Here is a 27,237-nt window from a genome sequence, read left to right on the forward strand (position 1 = left end):
CGGGGCCTGCTCCGCTGTGTGCAGTGGTCTTCCAGCCCGGATCACTGCCGGCGGGGGGCGGTGGCGGGCGCCGAGGGATGCCGGAGCGGCCCCGGCAGTGCGGCCTCTGCCCCGCTGGCCGCCCCCGGCCCGGCGCTGCTGCCGGGGCCCTGCGGGGCGGGCCCGGCGTCGAGCCGCGCGCTGGCGTCACCGAGCCGCGCCGGCAGCCGCCGCCCCTGCGCCTGCGCCGCTCGCCGACTGCTGGGGCGAGGGGGAGCGGCCCCGCTCCGGTGCCCGTCGGGCGGCGGCGAGCAGGATGCCGGGGCGCTGGGGTGAGGTTGCTGGCGGGGCCTTCCGGCCGCGGCCCCTCGGGGCTGGCGAGGGGCCCGCAGTCACGGCGCCCTGTGGGGAGCGCAAGGCCCGGGCTCGGGCCGGGGGAAGCCGTTGGGTGTGGGCGCCCTGAGCTAAGCCCGGTCGCCTCCCTGAGCCGGGCCTTGTTGAGGCGGGAAGGGTGGAGTGGCGGTTACCCGCGGGCACGGCGGCCACGGGGAAACGGCGGGGGGAGCGGGCCGCGCCCCGCCCCGCCGCGCCGGGCCGGGCGGTGCGGGCGTGACGCAGCCGGGCGGGTGCGCGCGGCCGGCCTGGCTCTCGCGCGGCCCTTGGGTACGGTTAAAGGGTGACGTGAGGTGAAGCCCCGGGCGTTCGGGCCGGGCGGCAGCGCCCCGCTCCTCGTCAGCCCGCTTCGGAGGGGCGCCAAGGGGGGAAGGCTCGTGGTGCACCCGCTCTGTCCGTGCACGGCTTTGTGTCTCTCTGATCTTGAAGAATACACGAAAGGGAACGCTTCTGCAAACGTCTGTGCAGGAGGTTTTGGTCCAGACTTCTCTGTGATGCGATCTGGTGCTGTTAGTGCAGTAGGCTCCCACGAGGCCCTTGGCCTCCTCGGGAAGGCTGCGTTTCAGCTAGAGGGAGCACACAAACACTGGAAGATACGGGCTGAGCTGTATTTGAGGGGTGAAAGGTTATGCTGTTGAGAGGTTGTGCTTCAAGTGTATCTTCTGGGTGTGTCCTCACCAAATGCAAGGTCTAGATAGTGGAAGAGGAGATGATTGGAGGGTAATTTGGAAGGAGAAAAGTGACTTGAATGGGAACACGTCTGGCTGAGAATAGAAATAGGTCAAAATTCAGACATTAAAGTGGAAGTTTGTTCTCCCGTGTGAAATACCGGAATAATCTGTAGAATGCTCTGGTATGAACTCACTTTATGGGTGCTGTGTTTTTCTTACATCGTGGCAAGATCTTGACAGCTGTAGACTATGTTCCTGGGCAGTTTTATGCCCAAATGCAGCTATACGTACATGCAGGATGAAGTTCTGTTTTTCTGTGATGTCTCTCGTAAGGTGTTTAATGCACCTAATATCAGGTTATTCCTTATTTAAGTTAAGGTGTTGGTATTCTGCAGTTAGCTTGCCATTGCAGACTTCTATCTGTAGAAGTCTTAAAAGGGTGTGAAACTACTGGTTTGCATGACAAGTGATGAACTCTGTACAGACAGAATTAATTTGCATGCCTCTGCTACTTCAAGACAAAGAGCAAAGAGAAATTTTGGGGGAATGGCAAATGAGAGGGAACAAGGGGAGGAAATGGGTAAAGACTCAGAATTAGAAGGCACAGGGTAGAGCCTTATGCAGACTTTTGGGGAAAATGATGTGAGTGTAAGAGAAAGGTGAAGTAAGTTGAAGCTGGAGAGGTTTGAGCAAGTCAATTCTGTAACACATCCTAAAGTTGAGTGTTCTGGTTTATACTGACGTGGATTCCTCGGGTTACCAGTTTAGGAATGCTGTGAGAGTTCTGGTCTGCCAATGTCAGTCTGATGTAAGAAAGCTAATTCCTAATGTAATGTCTGTGTATAGACATACATTGACATGCTTGTTTGTAGACATTCTGACTTTCGCATGCACAAATATTTAGGAAAAACAAAAATTGTCATAAATTACCATTGTCATCTTAAGATTTTCTTTTCCATTCCATTGGATATATTTATATGTGTGTGTTGGAGTTGCTGAAAAATCTGCATGAAAAATTATCTGTATTTAATATAAGTATTGCTGTAAGCAAAATAATACATTTTTCGTAAGTTGTTAATGCCACATTTGAGTCTTTTCTAAGTGTTCTGCTTTGTTTCTGATTTGACTGTTCAAGTTGTGTTACTGTAGAATAATTAGACTGGTTAGTGGGTAGCTAAACTCTTACACTAAAAGAGAATGAGGGAGTAGCCATTCATAAAACACAGAAATGTAACTCTAAAATATTTTTAGCAGAGACTCTACAAGTGAATAAGAACTTCTTTCTACGGAACTGAGGTGAAGAACTTTACCATGGGTCAACAAATTTCAAACCACACACAAACTGTAATTAACAAGTTGCCAGAAAAAGTAGCAAAGCATGCCTGTTTGGTTCAAGAAAGTGGTTTCCTAACATATGAAGAGTTTCTGGGAAGAGTAGCTGAACTTAACGATGTGTAAGCCTTACTTTGTTTCCTTCTTTTTCTCATGTTTTACAGAGACCTTGTATGCAATATATTCTCCTGTGCTGGCTAAGCCAGAACTGGCTTTGAAATGTTTCCTTCAGTTCATAAAGTTTCTATAATAGTTGTAATTACACTTCAAAACCAAAGCCATTTCTCCTCCTTAAATTTACTTGTCTCCAATACTCATCTTCCAGCAAGTGTTGCTTCTCTCTTAGAAGTTCACAGGAGGTAGATGTTTAGCAGTATCTTCTTGTTAGTGTTACCTGCCTCCCTTTGTCTTCCCCCCTCCACCAGCTGCCTAAAGGTGCAATGCCACTTCCTCTCTGCCCTTCACTTTTGGTAGGCAGTAGCAATACGAGCCCTATAAAGACAGTACAGCTGCACTAGGAAGGTAGTACCTGAGACAGAACTGTTTGTGACCATCTCTTCCACCTCTGGACGTGCAATGCTGTTCCTCATTAAAGATGAGACGTGCCTTACTATCTGACACTGGTGACCAAGATAATCCCAAACAAAAGGCTGCATAAGTAAGATTTTTCATAGCCTGCCTTTTGTTTGACTGATATGTTGGCGGTAAAAAGAAATGAACAAAAAAGCAGAGCTGTCATTTACACTCAATATTTATGGTATAAAAATGATATGAAGTGGAAACATGCATGCTGAAAACGGGCTTTATAGTGTGTGGCTTTTGGTCATGTTTGATGTTTAATGTGAATTTGTATTCAGTTAGAAATTGTCTTGTACAGTGTCATGCTTTTATGAATGGCCTTCAAGAACAGATAGCTGTCTTCTGGGTAGACACATGAATACATTTTGAAGAACATTATGTTTTGCCTGAGAATCTAAGCATATCTCAGTATAATTAACTCCAAAATATCATTGTTATTCAAGTTTTTAAGATTTCTTTACAGTGTTTATTTCATCCTGAATGTAACACAGCTTGTTCTGATTCTTATGGAATAGACCTTGGTGTCTGTGTTCCATTAACAAAAAAAAAAAAAAAAAAAAATCCCAAAATCTCAGGGTCACCTGAAGCTTTCACCTGACTGCTTCATTATTAATATATACTAACAAAAACACGCCTCATCTGCATGCATTGGTGCATGCTTTTTTTACATACATGGTAAGGAAATAACCTTTTTAGACTGGACCACAAAATTGTATGATTACTGTAATAAACAGTGAAAGTTACATAAATTAAAATGTCTATAAAGGACACTTGCTGATGCTGGATCAACAGACTTGCACATAATTTTCTGAAATTTACTGTGCAATTTAAAGTGAAATGGACTGTGTATTTTATATTTAATGCCATGCTAAGAAGGTCATTACTCTTTAATTTCAGGTCTCTGTGCAGTATTGATAAAATCTCTTTAAGGATAAAGAGCACATAGGTGAACCTATACCACAGTGGCTGAGGTTGCTGATCTTTGCATGTCTGGCACATCATGTAAAACTGTTGTTTCTTTATTTCAGTACTGCAAAATTGGCTTCTGGGCAAGACAAACATCTGTTATTTGAAGTGCAGCCTGGTTCAGATTCTTCTGCCTTCTGGAAGGTGGTTGTTCGGATAATATGTACTAAAGTAAGGGTGTTGAAAATTTTAATTCGGTGGGGTTTTGTGTACAAATATTTGAGGACTGTCACTTTTACTGGTAAAATCCAACACCTGCTACATATATATTGAGTATATATTTTGATAGAGATGACGTATTCAAGGATACTATTTGAGATAATTTAAGTCTAAATTCTAAGTTTCTGTAAAAAGCGGGTTAACAAAAACATTTTCATAACTAAGTTTAAAGGAATGTTATCTTCCAATGGAGCACTTACAGCCTATTAGTTACGAATTCAGATGATTTGTGAGGCCAAGTCATGGTAATCAAATAGTACAACAAACTGGGAACTATATCGTTTGATAGTGGTAGAAGTTAGTCAGCAATTCCGAGCATTATTAGTTGAGCTAGTGTAACTGTATATATTCTCATTCCTTAGAAAACCAATCTAAAATGTTTAACTTAGTTTGAAGACCATGACAAAACTAAGTTTGCTCGTTCTAAAAAGATTTTTCCCCTCTGTATCCTATCAAGTAACATGCTTAAATGGTCCTGAATCCACTTAACATGCAGTTTCAACTAAGCCAGCTCTCAAAACTTCGTTTGAAACTAAGTTTGTATTTTTCTGTTTGCTCTTAGTTTTCATTGAGGCAGCCATCATTGTAGGCTATTTTAAGTTCAAATATGAAATGACTGATTGTTCTGTTCTTTGTTCTAAGTTTAGCCCAGTTTCTTAGGCATTAGGGCCCTACTCACAACTTAGTCCGTTTGAGTAGTGATGGTAATTGTCTTGCCCTAAAAATGTAGTCCTAACTGTGGTATTCCTCATGATAAAACAGCTGTTTTGGCAGGTCTGAACTCTTACTGAAGCAGACTGTAGTTTGCTGACGTAGTGATGGACACTTGGGAAGGTGGCTGCTGTCATGAAAATTGCAGTGCATTAAAAGAATTTTGAGCAATGTCAAATAAAAATCTGATATGTAATTGTAAACAATTCTTATATCTTAAGATAAATAAAACAAGTGGCATCGTGGAAGCTTCCAGAATCTTGAACTTGTATCAGTTCGTTCAACTTTATAAAGACATCACCAGTCAAGCAGCAGGAGTTCTTGCACAGAGTGGTACTTCTGAAGAAGCTGCTGAGAGTTTGATGTCTCTGTCATCTTGTCAGGCCAGCTTGTGGATGGGAAGGTATTTTGATACACTCTAGCTTCTGACCACAGTTACAACAGAAATATTTTTGAAGTTGTTTGTAAAACCTGAACTACAAACACCTGAGAATCAAAACTGCATGCTCTTGGCAGATGCAGACTTTGTATCATCCCAAACATGAATAGCACACCTTCTCTTGTGCCAAGAGAGCTGTAGTGTACTTGGGTGAAGTTCTGTGGGTGCTACCATACCTCAGCTTCAGAACAATCGTTTTAATGATCAGTTCTAATATAAACATGGCATATGTTGAATCTCCTGAATAAGGAAACAGGAGGAAATGGAATCAGCTGCAGCTACAAATCTAGGGGGCTTGACAGTGTTTGTTTAAACGGATTTTGTTATTGTTCCACTTAAACTTTCTCTTCCTCTTTTACATTTTGGCATGTGAAAGTTCCCATCTGTTGCCACTAGAAACTCATCAATTATAGTAATAATTTAACTTGTAAGACTGGAAAAATGTGAACTGTCTCACACATGTTGACATCCTGCTTTGTTAACTAGAGGAAAAGCAACAGACTGAGGTCAACACCTGCAATAACTTCAGTTCAAACTGAATGTAACAGCAAGAAGCTTGTCACCCTTTCCCTATGTGGAAATGTTGCTACCAGTAATTCCTGACTTTTAACTTCCTGAATTAGTTCAGAGTTCTAACACAGTTTTAAGTGAGATAGAGATAGGTTTTACAAGAAAAGGTAGTAAATGGTATAGTTCTCTGTGTCAGCCAGTGAAGATCTGTTAGCCAGATATTTTAACGAAAACAAGTTGCTGAGCTAGTTAACTGTCCTTAGAATGTCACACTCCAGCTGTTACAATGAGAAAGGGGTCGGCTATGTTGCCATTCTACAGATAGAGCCCACTGGTTTTTGTAAGTGAGTGGACTGCAGAACGTGTTCTTTTCATTTAATTTCCTGTTTCTCTTGTTTGGGAACAAATAATCTTAAGTTATTGGCTGTTCCAAGTTATGAAAATGCTAGAATTGGGTAGCAAATTGTGGACATGTTTGGGAAAACATATTTTCCTGCTCTTTCTCAAAGATACATGGTTATACTAGAACACACGTGTATCTGGAAATGGCCTTTTACTTCAAACAAACCAACCAAACAGAAAAAACCCAGATGCTTATGCAAAACAACTTCATATATTGCTAAAGTCAATGAGTAGATATAAGGTTTCCTAGGTGAGTTTCTTTTTCAGTTTTCAGACCTTGAGATGGGGGAGATGAGCATCTTTCGTTCTTGTAAACTTCATCGCTTGAGGTAGTATTAGTGATAAATAACAACAACAAAAAAGTATACTTGTCTAATCTGCTGGTAATAGGCTGGAATTTAGTGAGCTTGCATCTTATCCAAGTTTTTCAAGTCATTAAGGAAAATACAGGCTGAAGTACCTTCAAGTATTTTACACTGAGGAAATCCTCTGTTTGTTTTTCTGTGATATCCTCCCGTTTGCCTAAATTCTTCTCACCTTTACACGTTTTTCAGCTCTGCAAGAGCTAGCTGTCACTGTCCAAAAATAGCAAATATTATCTGTTTCATTCTTCTTCTTATCTTAACTTCTTCCACTGGAATAATACCTCATTTCTCTAGAAGATCCACTTCCTCTTCGGAGCATTCCAAAATATCCATAAGTGTGTTACGCTTTCTGATAACGAAGAGACAAGCCTTTCCTTAGTTTATCACTCTTGTATTACACCCTTTCTTCAGAAGCTTAGTCCTATGGCTAAATCTTAGGTTCCAGAAACTTTATGAATAGCGCATCCATTTTAAGTATAATTGCTTGTATATACACCAGCAAATCTCAAAAATTGAACTCTTATCAAAGGTTAGTACTCAAGAGTTGCATGGGGGTGGGAAATGAAAGGGAGCAAGTCCAAAGAACATAGTGAGTTAATCAAAATATAGGTTTTTTGGAAACTGTTGTCCTCACTGTATGCGAATCACAGTCTGTAATTCTACAAAAAAATCTCCTAGCATTCTGAAATAATTTCCCAAAAAGCAAATTGAAAAGGAAACCCAAGGACCTACTGAAGAATAAAACAAAAGCACCTTAATTGCTGGCCATTAGCTGGCTAGTCTGTACAGTTAAAGTATTACTCTGTATTTGACAAGCTCCCAAGATACCTAACCGAAAGTGGTCTGGTCAATAGCCACGAAGGTGGTCTGTCTCTCCTGAAATGCCATTCTTTCTAGAATGCTACCTCTCTGCCCCAAGTCACAGAAGGGATTCTCAAATCAGGATTTTTGGAACACCTAAAAATTTCAGAACACTTACTTGGCTGTCTTGGAAGTAAGCCATGACTATAAAATTAGGGAACTTCACATGTCTAGTTATATCAGTGAAAGCTGAGGATCCTCTGTACCTTTTCATGCTTGAGAAGTCTTGATAATGCAAAATCTGAGATACTACTGTTAGGAACTTTAGATACAGGTATCTGTTATTTGGGGGGGAAAAAATGAAGACAGGTAAAATGAAAATGTCTGTCCTGGGAAGTGATCTAATTTTTAAACTTCCTCCCTGCCCTGCAACAAGAACACCTAAAAGCTTCACTGGAAAAGCTGTGGTAACAGTAAACTTGAGAGAGTCCTGATTTGAAGGAACAATCATGAGAAGTGCATTGCAAGCTCAAACCAGCCTTTCCAATCCAGTTTAGCTCTTGGTATTTTGATGGCATGTGAAGTTAGTGAACGTGCATTCTGGTAGTGATCCTCTTGACATGCGTGTTTTTATCTAGGATATAAGCCAGTACACAGAAATTTGACAGAGTTCATTGTGAAATAGTTCAGCCTGACACTCTGAAAGGAAGGCAGATTCTTCTCCTGCCTTTAATGTAAACTGTTTCTGTTCTTTTGCCCAGTCGTGTCATATGTAACAGTTACAACTCCTCACACTTCCTTGTTGATACAGAAAAGGATTTGCAACACCAAAAGCACCAGGAGACACAAAATAAATGCATATTCTAACTTAGCTTAGTTCATTTCCTGCTGTTTGTTGGTAGCTTGAAGCTATGTCTGCTGACATAGGTGGGGATGATGTAACTAGTCCATTCACAAAATTGCATGTTCCTTGCAGAGAAGCACAGCTGTTCCTTTCTGTCCATTGCTAATTATGAAAAATGTAGTAACTAGTGTAGTTACTAGGGCATAAATATAAAACTTATTTGTTCTCTGGGAGAAAACACTGTCTTCTCTTCTGCAGGGTTAAACAGTTGACAGATGAAGAGGAATGTTGCATCTGCATGGATGGGCGTGCTGATTTAATCTTGCCGTGTGCTCACAGTTTCTGCCAGAAATGCATTGATAAATGGTAATACATATTAAAGGATATTCACTACTTTATAGTATGTACTGGTTATCTCATGTGTTTCAGTTTGGTCTGACAGATTCCTTAGTTTCCATATAATTTAATGTCTGAAGATATTTGCAAGCTAATGTACATATGATACATAACAAACTTGAGTAAAATTAGATTGCAGCAGAAGGAAAGAAGGATTTCAAAATTTGTAAACATCTTGCGAAGAATTTCTTTTGGAAAAAGAGATGTGGAAGTGCTTTTCAGCATTTGTTTTGTAATTTCTTATCTCTTTTTATTCTTGTAAAATTAAATTATTGTATTCTTGCTCAAAAACTAGAGAAGATGGTATATGCTGATGCTGGCATGTTATGCTTCACAAAATCTCATTAAAAACTTATTTTTAAGGAAAAACATCAATAGTTTCTAAGACTGTGCAAATATGAAAGCAAGTTGGACTGTCTTATCACTTAGTTGGGAAATAATTATCAGAGGGATTTTTTTTCTGTATATTATGCTTTTGCTTGAAATAAATAGCATACAGTGTACTAATTTAAATATATCAGACTTTTCCAGGAAAATATTTCTTCTCAATAGTAACGCCTTCAAATTTATGTATAACATGTATCTTACAATCTATGTTCAGCTTCATAGTAAACTGAACAACTTTTCAGCTTCTGCATCTGTCTGATACACCAGTTGTTGGAAAGCTGAGAGAGAAAAACTGTTTTGTGGAGGAGCATAGCTCTTCTCTGACCATGCAGCAGACCTACAAGGATTAGGCAGGTGTTCTGGCAGTGTAGCATTAAGTGATACAGATATTCTCAGTTAAAGGCTTTTTTGGTGAGTTAATGCAAATGATTTTACATTTAAGTCACATAATTTGTGCATAAGAATTTATTTTGTGGCTTTTTGAAAGGCTTATCAAGGAAGTTACTCTTATAACACCATGCTCCCACAAGCGAAAAACGTAAAAATCGCTGGCTGTCAGAGTATAACTAGTCATGTGTCTTTTCTGGGAAAATATTTTAACATCTGTCAGCATTACAGGGCTTAGTTTAGCAACTGTGGTGGAGAGCGGATTATATTCTACTTTGGCTAATGAATCAGCAGAACTCTTAGAACTCAGTTCCAGTTTTACTGTTCTTTTTTGGTATTCAGTTTTTAAGGTTCATCTCTTCTTAACCTAGGCATGTAACAGAGGCTCCCAGCTCAGAAGCATAATTGTCTGGGACCCCTGAGTTTGTCGGCGGAGAGGGATGGGACCCTGCAGGACCAATTCTAAATTTCAGTGGGCTGAATGACCCAGGAACAGGGTTCCTTTTTCTCTTTAGATAGGAGGCTTGTGGGGACTGGTTTTTGAAGTACCTCAGCTGAATATCTAAAGATAAGAAGAATTAACTTAGAGTGTGGATTTCCATTTAAACTTTCCGGACAGGTAGCTAGCTGCATTCTGTTTAACCTGAGCAAACTTGATTATGAGGAACATGACTCCAGATTTATCACTCAAAGAATGGAGCTACCTTCAGAACTGTTAGCCAGTCTTCCTCACAAAGAAGAAAGATTTTAAACAATAAATAGGTGGTCTAATCCAGTTAACCTGATCATTCTTGAAGTTCTCACTGGGTTGGGTTTTTCTTGTTGTTTGGGGGCTCTTTTGGCTTTTTTTGGCCAGGATGAGACTGTCAATGAAAAATACTCATTTCTCTGGCTTCCTAACAGGAGTGATCGTCACAGAAGCTGTCCTGTCTGCCGGCGGCAAGTGACTGGAGCAAGTGATTCTTGGGTGGTCTCAGATGCACCTACAGAAGATGATATCGCTACTTATATACTTAACATGGTAGATGAGGCGGGCCAGCCTCACAGACCCTGACACTGGCCAACAAGCTGACAATAGCAGAAGCACTTGAAGCTTTCGTTTTCACGAACGTCTGTTTTTACCTCTCGTTGCCGTTCTTCCACAGTCTGTCTTTTACTTCTCTTCTTGGCTGCTGTGAATCTGCACTGCTCTCTTAAAACACAGGGTATATGAGCCAGTGTATGGGTATGTAGTCTTAATTAATAATCTATACCTTCAGTAAACTCTTTGATCATTAACAAAGTTTATTTTAACAACAACTTTTGATATTAATAGTTCGACTACTAGATGAAGCAATTTCTAACAGCACAACTACAACTGCTAACTGCTGTTTGAACATCACAGTGTACTGCTGCAGAAGATGAACCATGTCAGATGGCTTGGCCTCACAGTTCTTATCCTTAAAAGCGCTCCCTTTTAGTTTCATGGCAAATGTGAATACAGATGATGAGTTGGCACTAGTGATTATTAATTTGAAATTTTACTGCTGAAACTTGAAGATGTCCCACTGCCTGTTCTTCAGTAACCACTTATTGCTGCTTTTAGTGTTTACAGATACTGGTTTCAATCTGATCGGTTATGAGGTTTATTATTAATTATTTTAAATCTGTTTTGGAGCGTGTACGCAGCTCTGTAAATGTACTTGTGCACTTCCCATTATTCTTCTAACAAGATGATGTCTTAGAATATTTTTTTAAATATGGTACTTAGCATAGTTGTCTTAGCTTGGAAACACTAAACAGTTTCATGCACAATCCTAAAAAAAAGTAAATCAGTTTCTTTATAGTTTTTTGATCAAGAACAGCCAAAATTATTTTTAAACATTAGGCATATCTGAAGAGAATTACTTTATTTGAATTAGCAGTTAAGGTGTAGTTTAGTCTGATGCTGTGGTTTTATCTGCTTCTCTTGAGTTTTTGAAGTGATAAAATCAGAGTTATAATGTAAGCAGGGGTGCTGTGCTTTATATCTACAAGTGCAATATGCTTTTATGTAGCAGAGAGAAACTTCTACTTGGATAAAAATGTTGCTTGTAGGGAGATGTGTATGTGACAACTTGGGAAAAGTGATATCACAACTGGAGTGCAACAGTGTATTTCTGTGCCTAGCAAGTGAAATCTTTAAAGTGCTGAGTTTAGACAGTCTGAAATAAATTTGTTAGTATGCAGGAAACCCATCTTAAGCCTCTTTTGCATAAATAGTGTTATGGAAGTCAACTGCCATGGTAGAGAATTCATTAATGATTTTTTAAAATATATATTAACAAATGTTGCTTTTAACTTGAGGCTATTGAGTGAGAAATACTGAAGTGTAGCATTTGAGGGAGTATCAGCATAAATCTTGCTTACTGTAAGACAGCATTTTTCATTACCATGCTTGTTAAAATTCGATGATGCCATAGGGCTAAGGCCTTTTGTCACAGACAGGTTCTGAACTACAAGGCGTGTGCACACATAGATATGCACATTTGGGTTGTTTTTCTTAATTGGCTACAAAATAATTTCATTACGTTGGGGCCAGATCTTGGGAATTTCTCTATTATACTTCTATTTGTTAAGGAACGTGCATAGCATATGGCACCCCTTTGAGCTTGGCTTATGGCACAGTTGTCAAATTTATCATAGACCTTAAGACAGATAAGCAACGTACTCTTCTTGTGTGTATCACCTAAAAGCCAGAATGGCTTACTGTGTGAATCTGTATTTAACTGTTGAAAAATCCATTTATGAATGTATATAGCTTAGAACTAATTTTTTCCTGTTGTTAATCCTTTGATATCAATGAGATAGTATCCTTCAGAAAATGTGTGGACTGTTTGGTTGCATAAAGGCAGTTATTATTTGGGCTGAAAATTGTTAATGGTCAGGGATTTTCCACTACAATATTTGCAAATATTCCTAATCACACACCGGTTTGGTTTCTTTTTGCTTTTTGAGCTTGCATTAGTCCATGTTCAGAACTTTAAAATAACCTTTGAATTTTTTAAACTTTTTATATCACTGGAACAGAAAGAGCATTAAATTAAAGCTTCAAGCTAACTTTATTTTTCAAGTATTTCAAGAATTATACTTCTGAACTGAGATTTTATAAGTTGACTTTCTGCTGAGAACTTACATGAACTTTAGATGTAATTTTATAATGATGCAAACAGGTTGTTAATTGCAGCATAATGACACTTGCAATTACAATATAAATTAATGCAAAAAATATTTAAATAGTGAAAAAGTAACCTTTGTAGTCTGTACAGCTTTTTTTAATTAAGTTGCTGTAATTCACACTGCTGTGATGTAGGTACTGTAATGTGTGCCTTGTAAAATATATGTTATGGACGTTCTACGGGATAATAGGTATATTAACACTGAAAAACTAGTAATTTGGTACTGGTTGGTATTACCTAGGCTGAAGTGCTACATTTAGCAAACAGTTTTGGAAAAGGAAAAGGAATCCCATTGGCAGGGACATGGCAATGGGTTCCAGAAGCCAGACTTTGAAAATGTGAATTAATACAAGTAGCTGTTGGTGGGGGCATTAGAACAAACTAAACTTTCTTGTGTTAAGTGAAGATTTCTTACAGGTTTAATGTGAAATTGTAATTTAAACATTACAGATTGTATTAATAGCTAAGGACATGCCAGTATATTAAACTTTGTGTATGAATTGTGCAATAAAGTTACTTTGGAAGAAATGTCAAAGTTCTTTTAAGCTTAAGGAATCTCTTGGCTTTAATACCACAGAAGTCTGAAAACTGAATTTTAATCTAAATACAATTCTGTTGTACAGGTGGTGTGGTTCAAAATATGCAATTGTGAGTCGAATGTCTCTTGAACTCTGACGTGTGATATTAACAAGGTAGCTTAAATGCAGCTCTGCAAAAAAGACTCACTCTGATTCTTCTGGTTTTCTTTTGTCAAAACAAATAAATTGGAACATTCTGCAGTGATGGGAAAAATGAAACAAACAATTCTTCTTAAAAGGACAGTATTGAGGAGCAAGTTTCTTTGGGGAAAGGATTTTTTTTTTTTTTTCAGAGAAGTGTGATTTACATTTTCCCCAAGTGTTTCTCATAGTATTTTAAAGCTTAAGAATGCTAAGGTTTGGAGTAGTATTCTCAGATTTTTCCTGGTTTTTTAATAAGAATTGAAGAATATAACTAATGTAACTGTTTCCTCTGTCTAGTTACTTGGTTTATCTGTTTGGATCTTTCGAAGCCAAGGGAGAAATGGGTGAGGAATTCATTAACAGATCAGGAAATTAAAATTGGAAAACTCACCAGCTGACAGACACACCAGGAGGTATGAGTACTTGAGGAATTAACAAATGTTTATATTTACTAGGTTTCAACTTTAGACACCACATTAATATAATGTGCATGTTTCTTTTTTTAGTGGGAAATGGCACATTTAACTTAGATATCTTTCCTTTAAAGAGAATTCTGTATGTAATTATAAAGGTTTTCTAATCCATACTCATTCCAGTTCTGGAAACACGAGGCAACTAGTGAGATCTCTGTGCTAGAGGTTTGAACTGAACTTTTAAATTCCACCTGTGTAGCTGTGTATGCCGAATGCGTTATTTTTAGAAGGAACATCTTAGCTGTGGTTCTTTGTGTTTTGTGTCCCACTGAATCCTGGAACAGCAGCCTCCTCAGGGAGCCTTAAAGATACTTGATGTAAGTGGGAGCTGTCTGTTAACCTGCCTGGCCTTAATTCTTGACACTGCATATACATAATTCTTTAATTTTGTACCCACTAAATAGAGGTGCTCTGTAATGGAGGTAATTATATTGTGACTAATATTAAGTAATTATTTTCCTTGTTTTTTCTGTTGTTAAACCATTCTTGAAGATAACTTACCGTAAGGTTTTATCCTCACCTACTTTAAGTGCGTAAATGGAATTCTGCTTTCTTATAAGTGTGTCTTAAAAATTAGTAATTTCAAAACTGAGGTTTTTTAATTGTCATTTCTTCAGCTGTTCGGTTCTAAGGCCTAGAATGTATCATACGGCAACATACTCTAAAGACTGAACATCGTTTTCCTGTTGCTACGTGTAGCTGAAATTAACCTGAATGGGACAGTGTTCTTTGCCAGTACCTGCAGTGTACGATCACCAGATAAGGTGTTTGCTGTGAACCAGCCATGTTCCAGTGAATGTCACGTCTGTGAGGGATCTGACAACACATTCTGCTTTTGTATCTGAGCTGTCAAGGTGTTAATTAGCAGATGATTGCTTACCTATTGCTTACCTCACTAACCTAACTATAGAGGCTAAAATATTAAACACTGGGCATGGGTTTTGTAGGCCTGAAATTAAAAAAAAATTGTCAGTTTCGTGAACTTGGCTGGAACTTTGCCCAGTGTGAGTCTGGTGGAATGAAGAACACTATCCAACAGGTAATTAAATGAGCAGTCTGCTTTGGTTCAAAGTGCTGTTTAAAAATACAAGGTGTTTTTATGAATTAAACTTAAATTAGTCAGAAACCTGCCCTTCTGGAATTTGATTCTATGTGGAACAAGGTAGGGTTTCGATACAACAGTCAATGCTTTCATGCTAATGGGATTCCAGCCCACTTCAGTAGACCTTCCAAAAAGTATGTGAGATGGTACCCATTAGTCATGGTTAATGATTAATGAATTGGCGGTGTAGGTGTTTCACTATTATATGCACTATTCTCTATGCTGCTTAACACTGATATTTAGTGCTTTGAGAGGTATGGGGGAGAAATACACATTCTTCAGTTACAGATGAATCTGTACTCTTGTGCTTCAGGAGTGCTGCTTTGTGTACAGAAATTTATTTCAATTTGTCACATGTTGGCTTCTTGTGTTCTTTTTGTCAGATAAAGCTGTTCCGTGCACTGCTTAAATTGTTTCAACTGTGAATGTCAGAACTGCTTTCCTGCTCCCAAATTCAGTTGTTTTAACTCAGTTTAATATCAAGATGAGAATCCAGGATCAGGAAGAGGTGCCACATGCCCTACCCCGATGCCCAGTTTGGATGAGCAGGGAACCAGTGTACCAGGAGACGGTGGGGGCAGCCCTGCAATACAGTTCCACTTCAGGACTTAATGCCAGGTCTTCTGTTGGTTTTCATGAACACTGAATTGCTCTGTCAGCTAAGCTTTTAGCTCCTTCTCCTAAATATTGCTTACTACCTTCTATATCTATCTCCACTGGTTTTTTTTTTTCAGTTTTCATGCTGTGATAGTCTTTAATTTTGGTTTAGCCTTCTGTACTGCTAACAGTTTAATTGCATAGGTTTTTAGTTCTACTTATATGCAAGATTTTGAGCAGCTACCATTTTATTGAGGTATACACACACAAAACCCCTAACCATATTCTTTCGTAATTTATTTATTACTGTAATGTTTAATGCTTCCACAAGAGGCAAAGGATAAACATCATTTAACCCAGGCACAGAAAGAAAAAGCAGTTTTTACAGACATCCCTCCTCCCACACACCTTTTTCAGACTTAGATTTTGATTAGGCAAATAGAATAGAAAGGTTTAGCCACATATGAGATATGAGAAGACAAGGTAGCTCTGGGGTAAGAAAAAAATTGTATTGTCCAGTGGTGGATCAAATTCTTTAAGTTTGCTAAAGTAACAGAATGGAAAATCATCACTAGAAATTTTTCAGATAGATATGGTGTAAACATGAAGTAACCATAATTAACCATTTTAGGTGAAAGTATAAAATGCTCTGAGCTAACAGACTGAAGGAAGTCTTGAATAATGTTTGAACCTTAATAGCAATGAAATGATGAGAAAATAGGATATTCTCCCATTCTGAAGCAACACCCACCCCAGTCACCACCTACACTGATGTTCTTCTAGTCCCCTTCTGTTTCCTGTTTGAATAAAACATAAGCTGTGGTGTAACCAGGTTGGATCTCAGCACTGTCGGGGAGAATCAGCAACTGCCCTGTCTTGCATTTGTGTAAATGTATAGGACAGTAATTCAGATGTCAGTAACACTTCAACACCACATCTGCCCTTCATTACACACATACCCTAAGACTGCAAGGTTATTTTGAACAGCCACACATTAGAACAGAAGTGCAACCTTAAACAAGGAAAAGAAGCTGAAGTTCAAGAACCAAACTTGAGTCATCAATAACTTTTGCCTAATTAAAAGATGACCAAAAGAGAGGTAGTAGTGGAAGCTTGAAAGGATGTCTGTTTGTTTCCCTAAATATAATGCTATTAGCTCAATTTATCCTTAAAAGCAGCACAGAGGGAAGCATAGAAAGCAGAACTTGTGGTCATGGCCACTTGTGTGTTATTCTTCTTGTCAAAATCCTGATTATTGTCCATTAACTGAATATTCAAATCCAGTTTTGTTTTTTTTTTCTTTAATAAGAGCTACAGACATATTAGAACCTGATGTGTTTGAGGTAAGGAAAGCTGAAAAGGTATTAAACATACATGAATTTGGTATATAAGAAAACTAAATAGGAAATCTAAGTGACAACAAAAGCAGCACTAATAGCAATGTTCAGTTGAAACAACCCAAGTAAAGCAATGTTTATCAGACGAAAATACTTATAATTTAAATTGTTGCAACCAAGCATGTTGCTTATTTAGCCTTGACACAGATGCTTTTCTCAGGTAAATAATGTTGATAATTTATTAGTAAGTTGTACTAATGAAAACAAGACATCTGCATTTTATGCAGCTAAAATGCTTGAACCACTGTTTTCAGACTTCATCCTAAGAAAATTGCACTCACCAATCCTGATAATGCATTCTATGAGCTGCTAAAGTTTCTAACAGTGAGGCCCAGTAGGCATTGCTGACTAAGAACTTTGGACAATTTTATTATCATACAGTTGAGCAGCATAGCACGGTTTCACCCAATTTTTAGCTGCACAAGGAATACAAAACCTGGCAGTAGTTGAACGCTGCAGATGTTAGGCTAGGTCACTGAAGAGCTGAAGTCAAGTCTCCCACCACCTGTCTGCAACCGTATTTTGGATGAAGAATATCTGCAGTCGCTGCAGCTTCCTATGCGTGACACTGGCTAACTGTAATGGTGACTGGGTGGCATCCTGGTTTTGTGGGGATAAAATTATAGAATCAATTTTCTGTTACATTTTGTTTCATTTTGTGGCCAGCTGTGGTATGGTGATCAAGGCCATTAGCAGTGAAAGCCAGGGCAGCTGCCCCAGGCTGGCCCACAGGTGTATTCTGTAACATTAACGTCACGTTCACTATAAATGGAAAAGCCGCTGGGGATGGGGGGCTCTTTGCTCTCCTCTCCTTTCCACAGTTGTGATGCCTGGAGGCACTTGCCACCACTCTATAAGCTAAGTATAATTTTTGTCTTTTGTATTAGTATAGATACTAGTTTTCTTATTAAATCTGTTTAAATTTCAACCCACAAGTCTCCCTTCTTTTCCCAATTCTCTTTCTCGGTCAGGATGGGAAGATTGGGTGATAGAACAACTGGTTATTGTTTGGCCCTGAGTGTGGGCTAAACAGAGACAGATGGCCAGAACTCTGCTCCCATGCCTCAGTCTCCCTCAGAGCAGCCTTACTTCCAGGCTGCTTCCTAAGGGTCTTTAGCTTTAACCTCTCTTACAGGGCTCTTAAAGGGCTGCACAGCTGTAGGAGGTGATAGGGAATTCTTCCTTCCCTTACTTTGGTGCTATTTCCCTGCAATCACCATTCAGGACAGCAGGTACATTAAAAAAGTGTCTTTGTAGGTATTGCTTTGAACTGCCACTGCCTGAGGAGAGAGAGTATGTCTCAATGCATGTACACATTTATGCCATTAATGAGTTGTTTGGTACTGGTGATGTCACCACTGCTACTTCTGGCTTGCATTTACAAGGGAAAGTGAGACCTGATTAGCTCTTGAAAGGAAGGATGTAGGTGCCCAAGCCCCAGGAGAAGGGCCTGGCCTAAGAAATACAAGTGGCACGAGATGTCTGATGCAGTAAAACATGCAGAGTTCTAGGTCTAGTGAGGCTTGGTTGGCTACTATTCATTATTTGCTTTTTATGCATTCATTGTGAATTACTGTTCTAAGATGCCTAACCTCCCTATGTATTGTATTAGATACTCAGGTCTCTAACCATAGGCTCGGATCCTAGCTTAGGGACTATAGGCCTTCAAGTTAAGTAGTGTAATGTTGGACTTACAGGCATCAACATCCTCTGCTGGCCCTAGCCTCGAGTCTTTTTTGGTGTGAAACTACATGCAGCTTCTACAATGCATAGATGCTATCATGTTATTACCTTTAATTCTTTCTGAATGAATAGTACTGTGTCTTAAGAAGGATGATCAAAGAGAAAAAAGATTGAAAGTGATAAATATTCCAGTAGCTGTATTTTACTAGCCACACCATCATAAATAAAAAGTTGAACATAACGTGATCTGAAATGACATATTTCAAGTGGGCTAGCTTCTGTATAAATAGACAGTTTGACTTCTCTTTCAACTCTAATCGACTAAAATACAAACTAACACAAATGTGTAAAAAGATGTCAGAAGTAGGACCAGAACCCAGGTCTGGAGTTTCTACCACTGATTCATAAGAACACTTCCTTTGTTCAAGTAAAAAATTTCTCTTTACATGCAACCAAAATTATCTGCATAAATTTCCAAGTATTTTGAACTGGCATATCCACATATTCCCATTACAAACAATAAAAAAGTGTTCTCAACTTTCAAGGCAAAGTTTTCATGATATAATTAGACTCATTATTACAATGTACAATAGTGATGATTTTGACACCATGTTTCCTACTTACTAGATTAAAAAGCATTAATCTGCTGTTCTCCACAGACAGCCTACGTGTGACAACAGGAAGTAATTAATTAGTCATTAAACAAGACTACCAGATGTTGGGTTTTCCTGTTTTCCAGTGTAACTGCTGAAACATTAAGATAAAAACTGTGTCAGAACACCTTCCAGAATGAAAAGGTAGCCTCAAAATTAGGCACCCCATACAAACTGCTAATGAATAAAGGGTTAAATTTACAAGTGCTAAATGCCATGATTGCTACTGAGATTAGCAGGACAAAACCAGGTGCATGTACCCTGTCAGCATCTGCAGAATACTAAGGTGCGTATCACGGATGCACTATGAATATTCTCTGTTGTTTTCCAAGCTACAATATAGTGCACAGTTAAGACAGTATGAAACAAATATGACATGATTCTGAGTTTGCATTTAATATTTACACCAATCTTACAAAGCCTAATGTACCCTGTCAGCATCTGCAGAATCCTAAGGTGCGTATCACGGATGCACTATGAATATTCTCTGTTGTTTTCCAAGCTACAATATAGTGCACAGTTAAGACAGTATGAAACAAATATGACATGATTCTGAGTTTGCATTTAATATTTACACCAATCTTACAAAGCCTAATGTTTGTAGAAACTGAAATGTTTGCAATGACAATAATGCAGTAAAAGATAACAGCAAATGCTGTTTACCTTCCATGGATACTCTCTTTTTCTCTTTTCTCTGTACTCTTCAGTTATGTCTTGGTAGCATCAAAGACAAATGATTCAATGTTAATTAGCATCTTATCCTGCTTAGGAGTGAAATGTTCTGGTTTCTTGGAGTTTGTAACTACTTCGACAGAGTAGAAATCTCTTCTGTTCTCATAGCATCAGACAGGAAACTAAGTTCATTGCACAGCGTCTCATACCTGAAGGCCATCCGGATCTGTGCAACGTTTGTCTTTCGAATGTCATTTCCCTCAGGCCCTTCTTTACAGTAATTCACCCCTAAGAATTTCTGTTTTTCCTGTGAGCGGGATTAAATGTAAAAAGGAAGAAGTCAGTTCAACTGCTTTGATTTATTGTATAACTGAGTATTTGTTAGTTGAATGAATCCAGTGCAAGTGAAAAGAGCAGCTTCAACCAGCTGGCCATTGAACTTCACCTCAGTCTTAACCAGTTTTGGAGATTTTAAAGCCAAAGTTTATATTTATAATTACTCAGCAGTGCACTCAGTCTGGCTTGCTAAACCACTTTGTGCTAGTGTTCAGTCTTCGCTACTACATCTTTCATGTGAGAGGTCAAAAAGAGGCTTAGGTTTCTTTAGTTAGTTAAATGTTGCACAAGAGGAAAATTAGATGTCACTAGAGAATATTGGAAGAAACAACAGAATATACTTGTAAAGCCCCTTCACATACCAGCTCCTTGAGAGGAATGTTTGAAAGTGACATAGAAGACAGGATGTTCTAAAATAAAGTCCTAGAGAAAGCCATGGATGTATAGAATTTTAAAGCCAAAAGGGAATTTAATCTAATCTGACTACCTATCTAAACCAAAATATTTTCTGTAGTACTCCCTTCTAAGTAAAAGCATGTCTTGCTTATGACAGGCAGTTTGCTTCCCAGTTCCTACTTGCCCTAATAGTCATAAAGGAGATTTTTTAAGCCATAATTACCTTATCTGACAATCCACTCTGTAGTACGCTGTTTCTTGCTATTTCACACAAGTCACAGGTACTTAGTTTCCACACCTGAGCTGCAATAGCATATTCTTCCATGAGAGCTTCCTGTATCACCAAAATATGTTTAATATTAAATTATATGTAAATAAGATGTGAACAGAAATATGTACTCATTACTAATTAAAGAATTTATACGTGCTCTTTAGATAGCTGTGAAAAATTAGAGGTTTAAGACTTTAACATCACAATTATGAACGAACAGAATTGTTTATTTCCAATTTCCCAAGGGTGACTGTTAAATAATAGGCACTGGGTATCCAGTTATCTTAGACTAAGAAATTGCAGCTGGCAGTCCAGATCCTTAGAGGCATTTATTAGGCAATTTCAAATGAGATCCCAGGGTATATAAACACCTTGGAGGATCTAGTCCTAAATCTTTAATAAATATTTACATAGAGAGCAGGGCAATTTCTCACTTCTGACCTTCCACAGAAGGAGGCTGGGTCTGACTCTAGTGGGCTGTCACAGCTGAGGATCTTCCACACTATGTGTAACTCGGCTGGTGCTGTGTTACATCCATGCAGAAAGCCCCCACAGAAACTCTCTGTCTTTTCTAGCAGGCACGTGTCATGGGCCAGAAGCAAGCCTGGGGGAAGCACACCAGAGCTCAGCTTGTCCTCAGAACACAGACAACTGAGCAATGTACAGGCCACTCTAAGGCACAGCATGACTCAAATCAGTGCTAACCACAAAAGTGGGGCATCAAAACCAGTGACCAGGCATTTCTGTCCTGCCAGGCCACCCAGGGGCAAGAATCAGTATCAGTTCACTGAGCAAACAGCTCATACGTCATCTTCAGAGATTCCACATCGTGTTTTTGTAATGCACTTCCCCAGATTTATTAGTAAGGAAACTGAACTTTCCTGGCACTCTAGAGGATTGTTTATGAAGGCTCAAACCTCCCTTCAGCCTCATCCTTCATTCTATACTTCAACAGCCAACACTGGAGAGGCAAGAGTACAAAAGAAACATAATTAGGAAATCAGACATTTCCCTCTGAAACCTAACAGTGAGTAGTAGACTGAGAATGAGGAAGAATAATGAATGAAGTGACTGAAAGACATGAAACTTTATATCCTAACCAATGATATAAAATAGCTCTCAGGTCGTTCTGGGCCCATGTGGTACTGTTGCCAAATTCAAGGACAAGTGCTTTTTGCAGTTCTTACCTTTGTATAATGAAACTGCATAGGGTCATCTGTGGAGAGAGAGACGTGAAGTCCCTTATGTAGAAATTCCCGTAGTGGGTTTTTTGAGTACTCCAGGAATAGGCTGTTGTTACTAAGTGGGGACATAGCAATGGGTATTTGTGCAAGATAATAAAGATATTGGAGGACAGGACTCTGCAAAAAAAGAAAAGCACAATCCACATTTAATGGTACTATGGGATAATGAAAAAAAAGGAGGATTTCCCTTGGATAAAATGGAAACAGCATTACAGAGGGAGGACTATGAGCAAAAAAATTTAGGTTGACACTAAACTCTGACTTTAGAAAATATTTAAAAGGATTAGTTTCAAAAGTTACTAATCTTTATGAAAATAATTTACATTCTTCAACATATATGTCATATTTTTAAAAATATGATGACTAATATTACTGTAGATTAGTAAGTATATATGACTGTTAAGGGCACTGCATTTGATACTAACTGCATACCTTCCCCCAAAACCTGAAAGTCACAGATAACAGATGTGTAAGAACTGCTAAGCAATTTGTTACTTGCAAAACTGCAGTCCAATAGGTTAATTTTTGGAGCAGAAGTAGTTTTTATTTCTTAGAAGTCATGTGTTGCTGTTGCACATAATATAATCTGTGGTCACCTCATTTTTATTACTATTTTTGGTTTAACCAACCTGTGAACCTAGCAAGTGCATTTATTATTATTATTATCTCTTATGCCAGGTTATCGCAGCAGACTAAGCAGGAGAGAGTGAAGAGGAGAATGCTTTGGTCACATACAGCCTTAGTACTACTCTGGGTTTAATTTTAGGAATTACTGGTTCTGAGCATAACATCAGACATGATTTTAGGCAAAATTTTTCTTTTTTCTTGGATATGTTGAAAAATACAGGGAGAATTTTCCAGCATTAACCAGAAAATCCAACTTAGAAAAGAACTTGTTCCAAAAAATTACAATAAACTCAGTGCAAGTCTGCCACCAACTGACCAATTATTTTTATTACAAAACGGTGGTGTGGGGATGAGTTGTGTGATGGTTTTTATTAACTGATTCACCAGTAATGATAACGTTTGTCATAACAATCAAGTTGTATATAAAATATTATTGTATATAAAACACATTGCTGTGTTATACAGCTATGTTAAATTTCTTGATCAAGTGATCCCAGTTCTCTATATATAAATAATCAAAACCTTAATGAACTTCTGAATGAACCTTGAAGTACAGGGATGCCAGTCAGGGAAAATGACCTTTGTCCCTCTACAGAAGAAACTAAAGCTTTTTTTAAATTCTTCTGGGACCTAAACCAGGGAGCAGTAACAAGTCTAAGCAGTTTTTTCCATATGATTTTAGCTCTGCTTGGAGTAAACAAAAACAGCTGCTGCCAAGTCCCTGACATATCTGAACAGTTGATCTTCCCTATAAAGACATAGCTTTAAAATATTCACTTAGGAAAAGCTGTGTTTTTGAAGCTTAAATAAGAAATAGAAAGTTCAGCTGAGCTTATTTATTTCTGATCAAAGTGAAGAGTTACTTGTGCCTTGCTAAGAAAATTAATTTTGGGCTGCCCAGATAAAGTCAGTTGGTGACTGCTGTTTGAACCAGTGACTGAAGTCTAAGCAGATAGTGATTAGTGCAGGTGAGCAACCAAGCAATACCTTCTTCAAGAGCAATCCGTGAGAAATGTTGTCCGCTGTCAGAAAGGCTGATACAAGGTGTGTGATAGACCCAGCTTCTCCACAGTGAGGTCGAAACAGAAAAGTACACATGCCTCTTTCCCTGAGGAGATTAAAAGCAAGTTCCGCTAATAAAAAATGCACTGTTCTTCATCTGTTTTGTATATAATTATCATTAATATGGGAATTTAAAAAAAAAATAAAATTAGAAGTTACACATTCTCATAGTTTGATGTGACATCTAATCAGGCCTACCTGTGGGCTGCTGTCAAAAGGAGCAGGTCTCTCTACCAAGTCCCTTCTACCACCTGACATATTTTTGTCATCCTTCTTCTTTCCTTCCCCAGTTACATCTCATTTAGCAATTGTTTAGCTACTGGGTGAACAGTTATTGAACTGATTTCAGTTGGGGGAACTGGTAGATGGAAAGCTGAGTGAACTGATGCAACCTGTGGCCACAGAATTCCTAGGTTCAAAATGAGGGAAGAAGTGGAAGCACATGGCCAAGAGTTACCTAACGCTTCCTAGTGTGATGACAACCTGCCATCTCACCAGGTTAAGTGTAGCATAAAACCACACCCTCAGTAGCACAGAGGTGATCTAGGAGTGTCAGTTATTACACTAGACTTCACACTCTAATTTCTAGAACTATTTTATTTTTATCATCTATATTAAAAATGATGCTGGGTTTTAGGTAATAATGGACCTGTTATTCAGTGCAGACAAATGTCCCACAAGTATCTGGAGATGTTCAAAACAAAGAATTTCAACAAGGACTGCTGGAGTATAAGGCACTTCTAGGATGAAAGTTTAGTAATGTTTCTCCTGAAAATGGATGTGAGGACGTAATCCATCCTTGCTGACTTCTCTAATACTACTGAAAGTATAAAACAGTCTTGTAATGGACTGGCTGTGGTACCTCACATACTCAGTATGTTTAACAGGGTGAACAGTTTTATTGAGTCTGTGTCATTATCTCACCTTGCTGTAAAGAATATTTAATGATTATCTAGGGAGATTTTCAAACAGGAGTTGAAATGATCGAAATGTATATGTTCTGACAGGGTCTCTGTCTTTGGAAAAGAAAAAAACGTAGACTACACAGAATGTAAAGGAAGTCAGGAGAAAGGGATGGTTTAGCTGCTGTACTGTGTCCTTTCCATTATAGAATTAAAACTAACAACTAGGCCTGTTTGTTGCAGGTACAAGGTAATTTAAGGTGGATGTTTTTATTATGAGTTTTGATTGTATAGAGTGGTAGGGAAAGAAATGCTTGAGGTAGCAGTGGAAGAGAAGAAATAACATTTTGAATGTTAAGTTGGATAAGACCTGTTAAAATGACAAATCTGTGCACCTCCTATAAGAAAATCCCCAAACGTTTTATAAATAATAATGAACAAAATCCTTGCAAGGTAAGATGACACCGTAGTATCAATGGATAACCTCACTGTGCCTCAACTGGAGTCAGTTGTGCAGATCACTCACTGAGTCAGCCACAAAGTCAGGAACATAACCTCAAGTTGAATTTCAGGCTTTACTAACCCTGATGCCAAAATCTGCTTTTACAGTCATGATCTCAGAGTCAGTATGATAACTCCCTGCATTACTTGCCTAGACATGTGTCTCAAAAGCAGTAAAACTGAATGAGTCAACAAGCATGTATGTTAGCTAGATGTGCAGTTTATAGATATGTCCTCCTTTGTTTATCTTTGATAACAGCAGCCGCCCTTAAACCAGTATCTCACAACATAACTTTGTATCTCTTAAATTGCCAGCAGATAGCAAGCTACCAAAAGGTTTGTTATATTGGGAAATCCACTGTGAATCCAAGCAAAGGTTAACAAGTCAGTTTTGTGGGATTTCTTCTTTTGTTCGCTATATTCGGGTTTAAGGAATTCACAAAACAAAAATACACACAAATGTCAAACCAAGATATTAATACAATGCCTTTACAGTTTCTGAATATTTCATTTTAATTCATTTTGCAGTTAATGTTTGCAAAATAACTGGTGTACTCCTCTTGAACTCTTTAATTCAAGATAACCTTTGCTTCAAAAGATATATGATCTAGACACTGACATAGATTGAGACCAAGATAATTTACAAGCTTCCAGAAAGAAAAATCAAAGAGAAAAAATGACTACTTACCTCCTAAGGTTGTTTAGCAACATGATGTTCACATACATATAATACAAATAATAGCTATATGGGGGATTCTTCTCACTGGTCCAGAGGTCAGGGTTAAGGCTCTTGTCAGAGAACATATGGCCACTATGTTTGGATTCATCATCAACGCTATCAAAGCCAGTTACCTGGTGGGAGAAGAGAATCACAGAAATCAGTGTTTTCAAGAAGCAAACTTCAACATTACTTACTTTTGCTTCAGGACTTGCTTGTACAACACATCTAGTCCTCTTTCTTCATTTCCCTCCTTATGCTAGCAGCCCTGCTTCTCTGCCCTCCTACCATACCATGCAGGCAGCAGGAATAATGTGTTGTCTTGAAGGAAGTTTCACCCATTTTTTTATTCTGAGACAAATAGGAGGCCCATGTGCACAAAAGCTTTCAGACTCCTGTCGGGGAAATAGGCCTGTAAGACTCCCTCAGATCCAGATTATAATCCTTTAAACTCATCTGCTTTGTTATTTGAAAAGCAGCTGAAGGTCAGAGGCTCCCAGGAAACCTCAGAGTTCTCACTTGGGGCATACTCAGAAATCTCTCTCTTAATCACGACCCAGCAGCTACATACCCACCTCCTGAGTCTCATCAGGGTATACCCAATGCTTCCTCTCAGTTGCCTCCTTTTTGGAGGCCAGTCACAGAGGCAAGCTCAAAGTGCACATCCTGGATTACAATGTTCCCTCTGCACAAGAGCATGCGGATGTTTTTTGGTCGTTCTTTATAGAGAGGATTACTGAGAGGACAAATAAATAGCTGTTGAGGTGATTCAGAGGAAATAAATGGTAACTATTTGACAACAGGACCTTATCCAGGCTTTTATTAAATTGTATGTCAGGGCTTTAAAACAATAATATCTATGGAGGAGGAAGCTTTTTTAGTGTCTGGAAACAGCTGTGAACAAACAAAATTTATGAGTAGGAGAGGATCCATTATGTGAGACAGAAAATCCAAACAGACTTACATATTTGAGGAAAAGGTGCAGTTCTTTGTGGTCTTTGGGATTGATTGTTGCTTCAAACAAAGGTACAAAGATGTTCTCCAACATCTTCCCAAAACTAGGCAGAATATTTTTTGACCTAAATATATCACTGAAGGGGAAAAATACACACAGTTGTGACCATTCTTTAATCAGCTTCTACTTTTCCTCCACTTTCATATTTTCTGTTATTTGTGATTATTCTACAGTTTCAGTTCTACCAGGATTCAGAAATTCAAAGTTTATCTCAGGGCAGGGATTGTATGTTCTCAGTTTCATGCACTGCCTGGCACTCTGCTTTATCCAGGCTCTGCTGAAGCTCTC

At 38.7% G+C, this 27,237-nt stretch overlaps 2 protein-coding genes across 8 annotated transcripts in view; one reads left to right on the forward strand and one right to left on the reverse strand.

The window, feature by feature from the left end:
• Positions 1 to 208: 208 nt before the first annotated feature.
• On the forward strand, positions 209 to 17,797 carry RNF141 (ring finger protein 141). 5 transcript variants are annotated; one of them, XR_011047980.1, is made up of 8 exons: positions 209 to 311; positions 2,295 to 2,497; positions 3,983 to 4,091; positions 5,072 to 5,253; positions 8,470 to 8,577; positions 10,285 to 10,606; positions 13,598 to 13,713; positions 15,259 to 17,797. XR_011047980.1 is itself a non-coding variant. In XM_068398489.1 (6 exons), exons 2-6 carry the CDS (start codon positions 2,355 to 2,357, stop codon positions 10,433 to 10,435), a joined length of 693 nt encoding a protein of 230 aa, XP_068254590.1. In that variant the 5' UTR covers positions 209 to 311; positions 2,295 to 2,354; the 3' UTR covers positions 10,436 to 13,106. The 5 variants fall into 5 exon arrangements, 3 of the variants coding, with proteins under 3 accessions (XP_068254590.1, XP_068254592.1, XP_068254591.1); XR_011047981.1 differs by lacking the exons at positions 13,598 to 13,713; positions 15,259 to 17,797 and adding an exon at positions 10,697 to 13,106; XM_068398489.1 differs by lacking the exons at positions 13,598 to 13,713; positions 15,259 to 17,797 and having other exon boundaries at positions 10,285 to 13,106.
• The window catches only part of AMPD3 (adenosine monophosphate deaminase 3), a 35,828-nt gene continuing 24,347 nt past the window's right edge, over positions 15,757 to 27,237 (reverse strand). For all 3 annotated transcript variants that reach the window (XM_068398488.1, XM_068398487.1, XM_068398486.1), the window contains exons 10-15: positions 26,899 to 27,025; positions 25,905 to 26,068; positions 23,739 to 23,859; positions 22,068 to 22,241; positions 20,833 to 20,943; positions 15,757 to 20,184 (exon numbers count right to left, since the gene is read on the reverse strand). In XM_068398488.1, the coding sequence (XP_068254589.1) occupies positions 20,008 to 20,184; positions 20,833 to 20,943; positions 22,068 to 22,241; positions 23,739 to 23,859; positions 25,905 to 26,068; positions 26,899 to 27,025 (874 nt within the window). In that variant the 3' untranslated portion in view covers positions 15,757 to 20,007. The remainder of the gene's footprint in view (positions 20,185 to 20,832; positions 20,944 to 22,067; positions 22,242 to 23,738; positions 23,860 to 25,904; positions 26,069 to 26,898; positions 27,026 to 27,237) is intronic.

The sequence above is a fragment of the Nyctibius grandis genome, chromosome 4, assembly GCF_013368605.1.
Source record: "Nyctibius grandis isolate bNycGra1 chromosome 4, bNycGra1.pri, whole genome shotgun sequence".
NCBI lineage: Eukaryota > Metazoa > Chordata > Aves > Nyctibiiformes > Nyctibiidae > Nyctibius > Nyctibius grandis.

Coding starts and splice junctions, on each gene's coding strand:
- RNF141 (XM_068398489.1), top strand. CDS start 2,355: ATGGGTCAACAAATTTCAAACCACACACAAACTGTAATTAACAAGTTG. Junction 2,498..3,982: donor GTAGCTGAACTTAACGATGT/GTAAGCCTTACT, acceptor TCTTTATTTCAG/TACTGCAAAATTGGCTTCTG. Junction 5,254..8,469: donor GCCAGCTTGTGGATGGGAAG/GTATTTTGATAC, acceptor TCTCTTCTGCAG/GGTTAAACAGTTGACAGATG.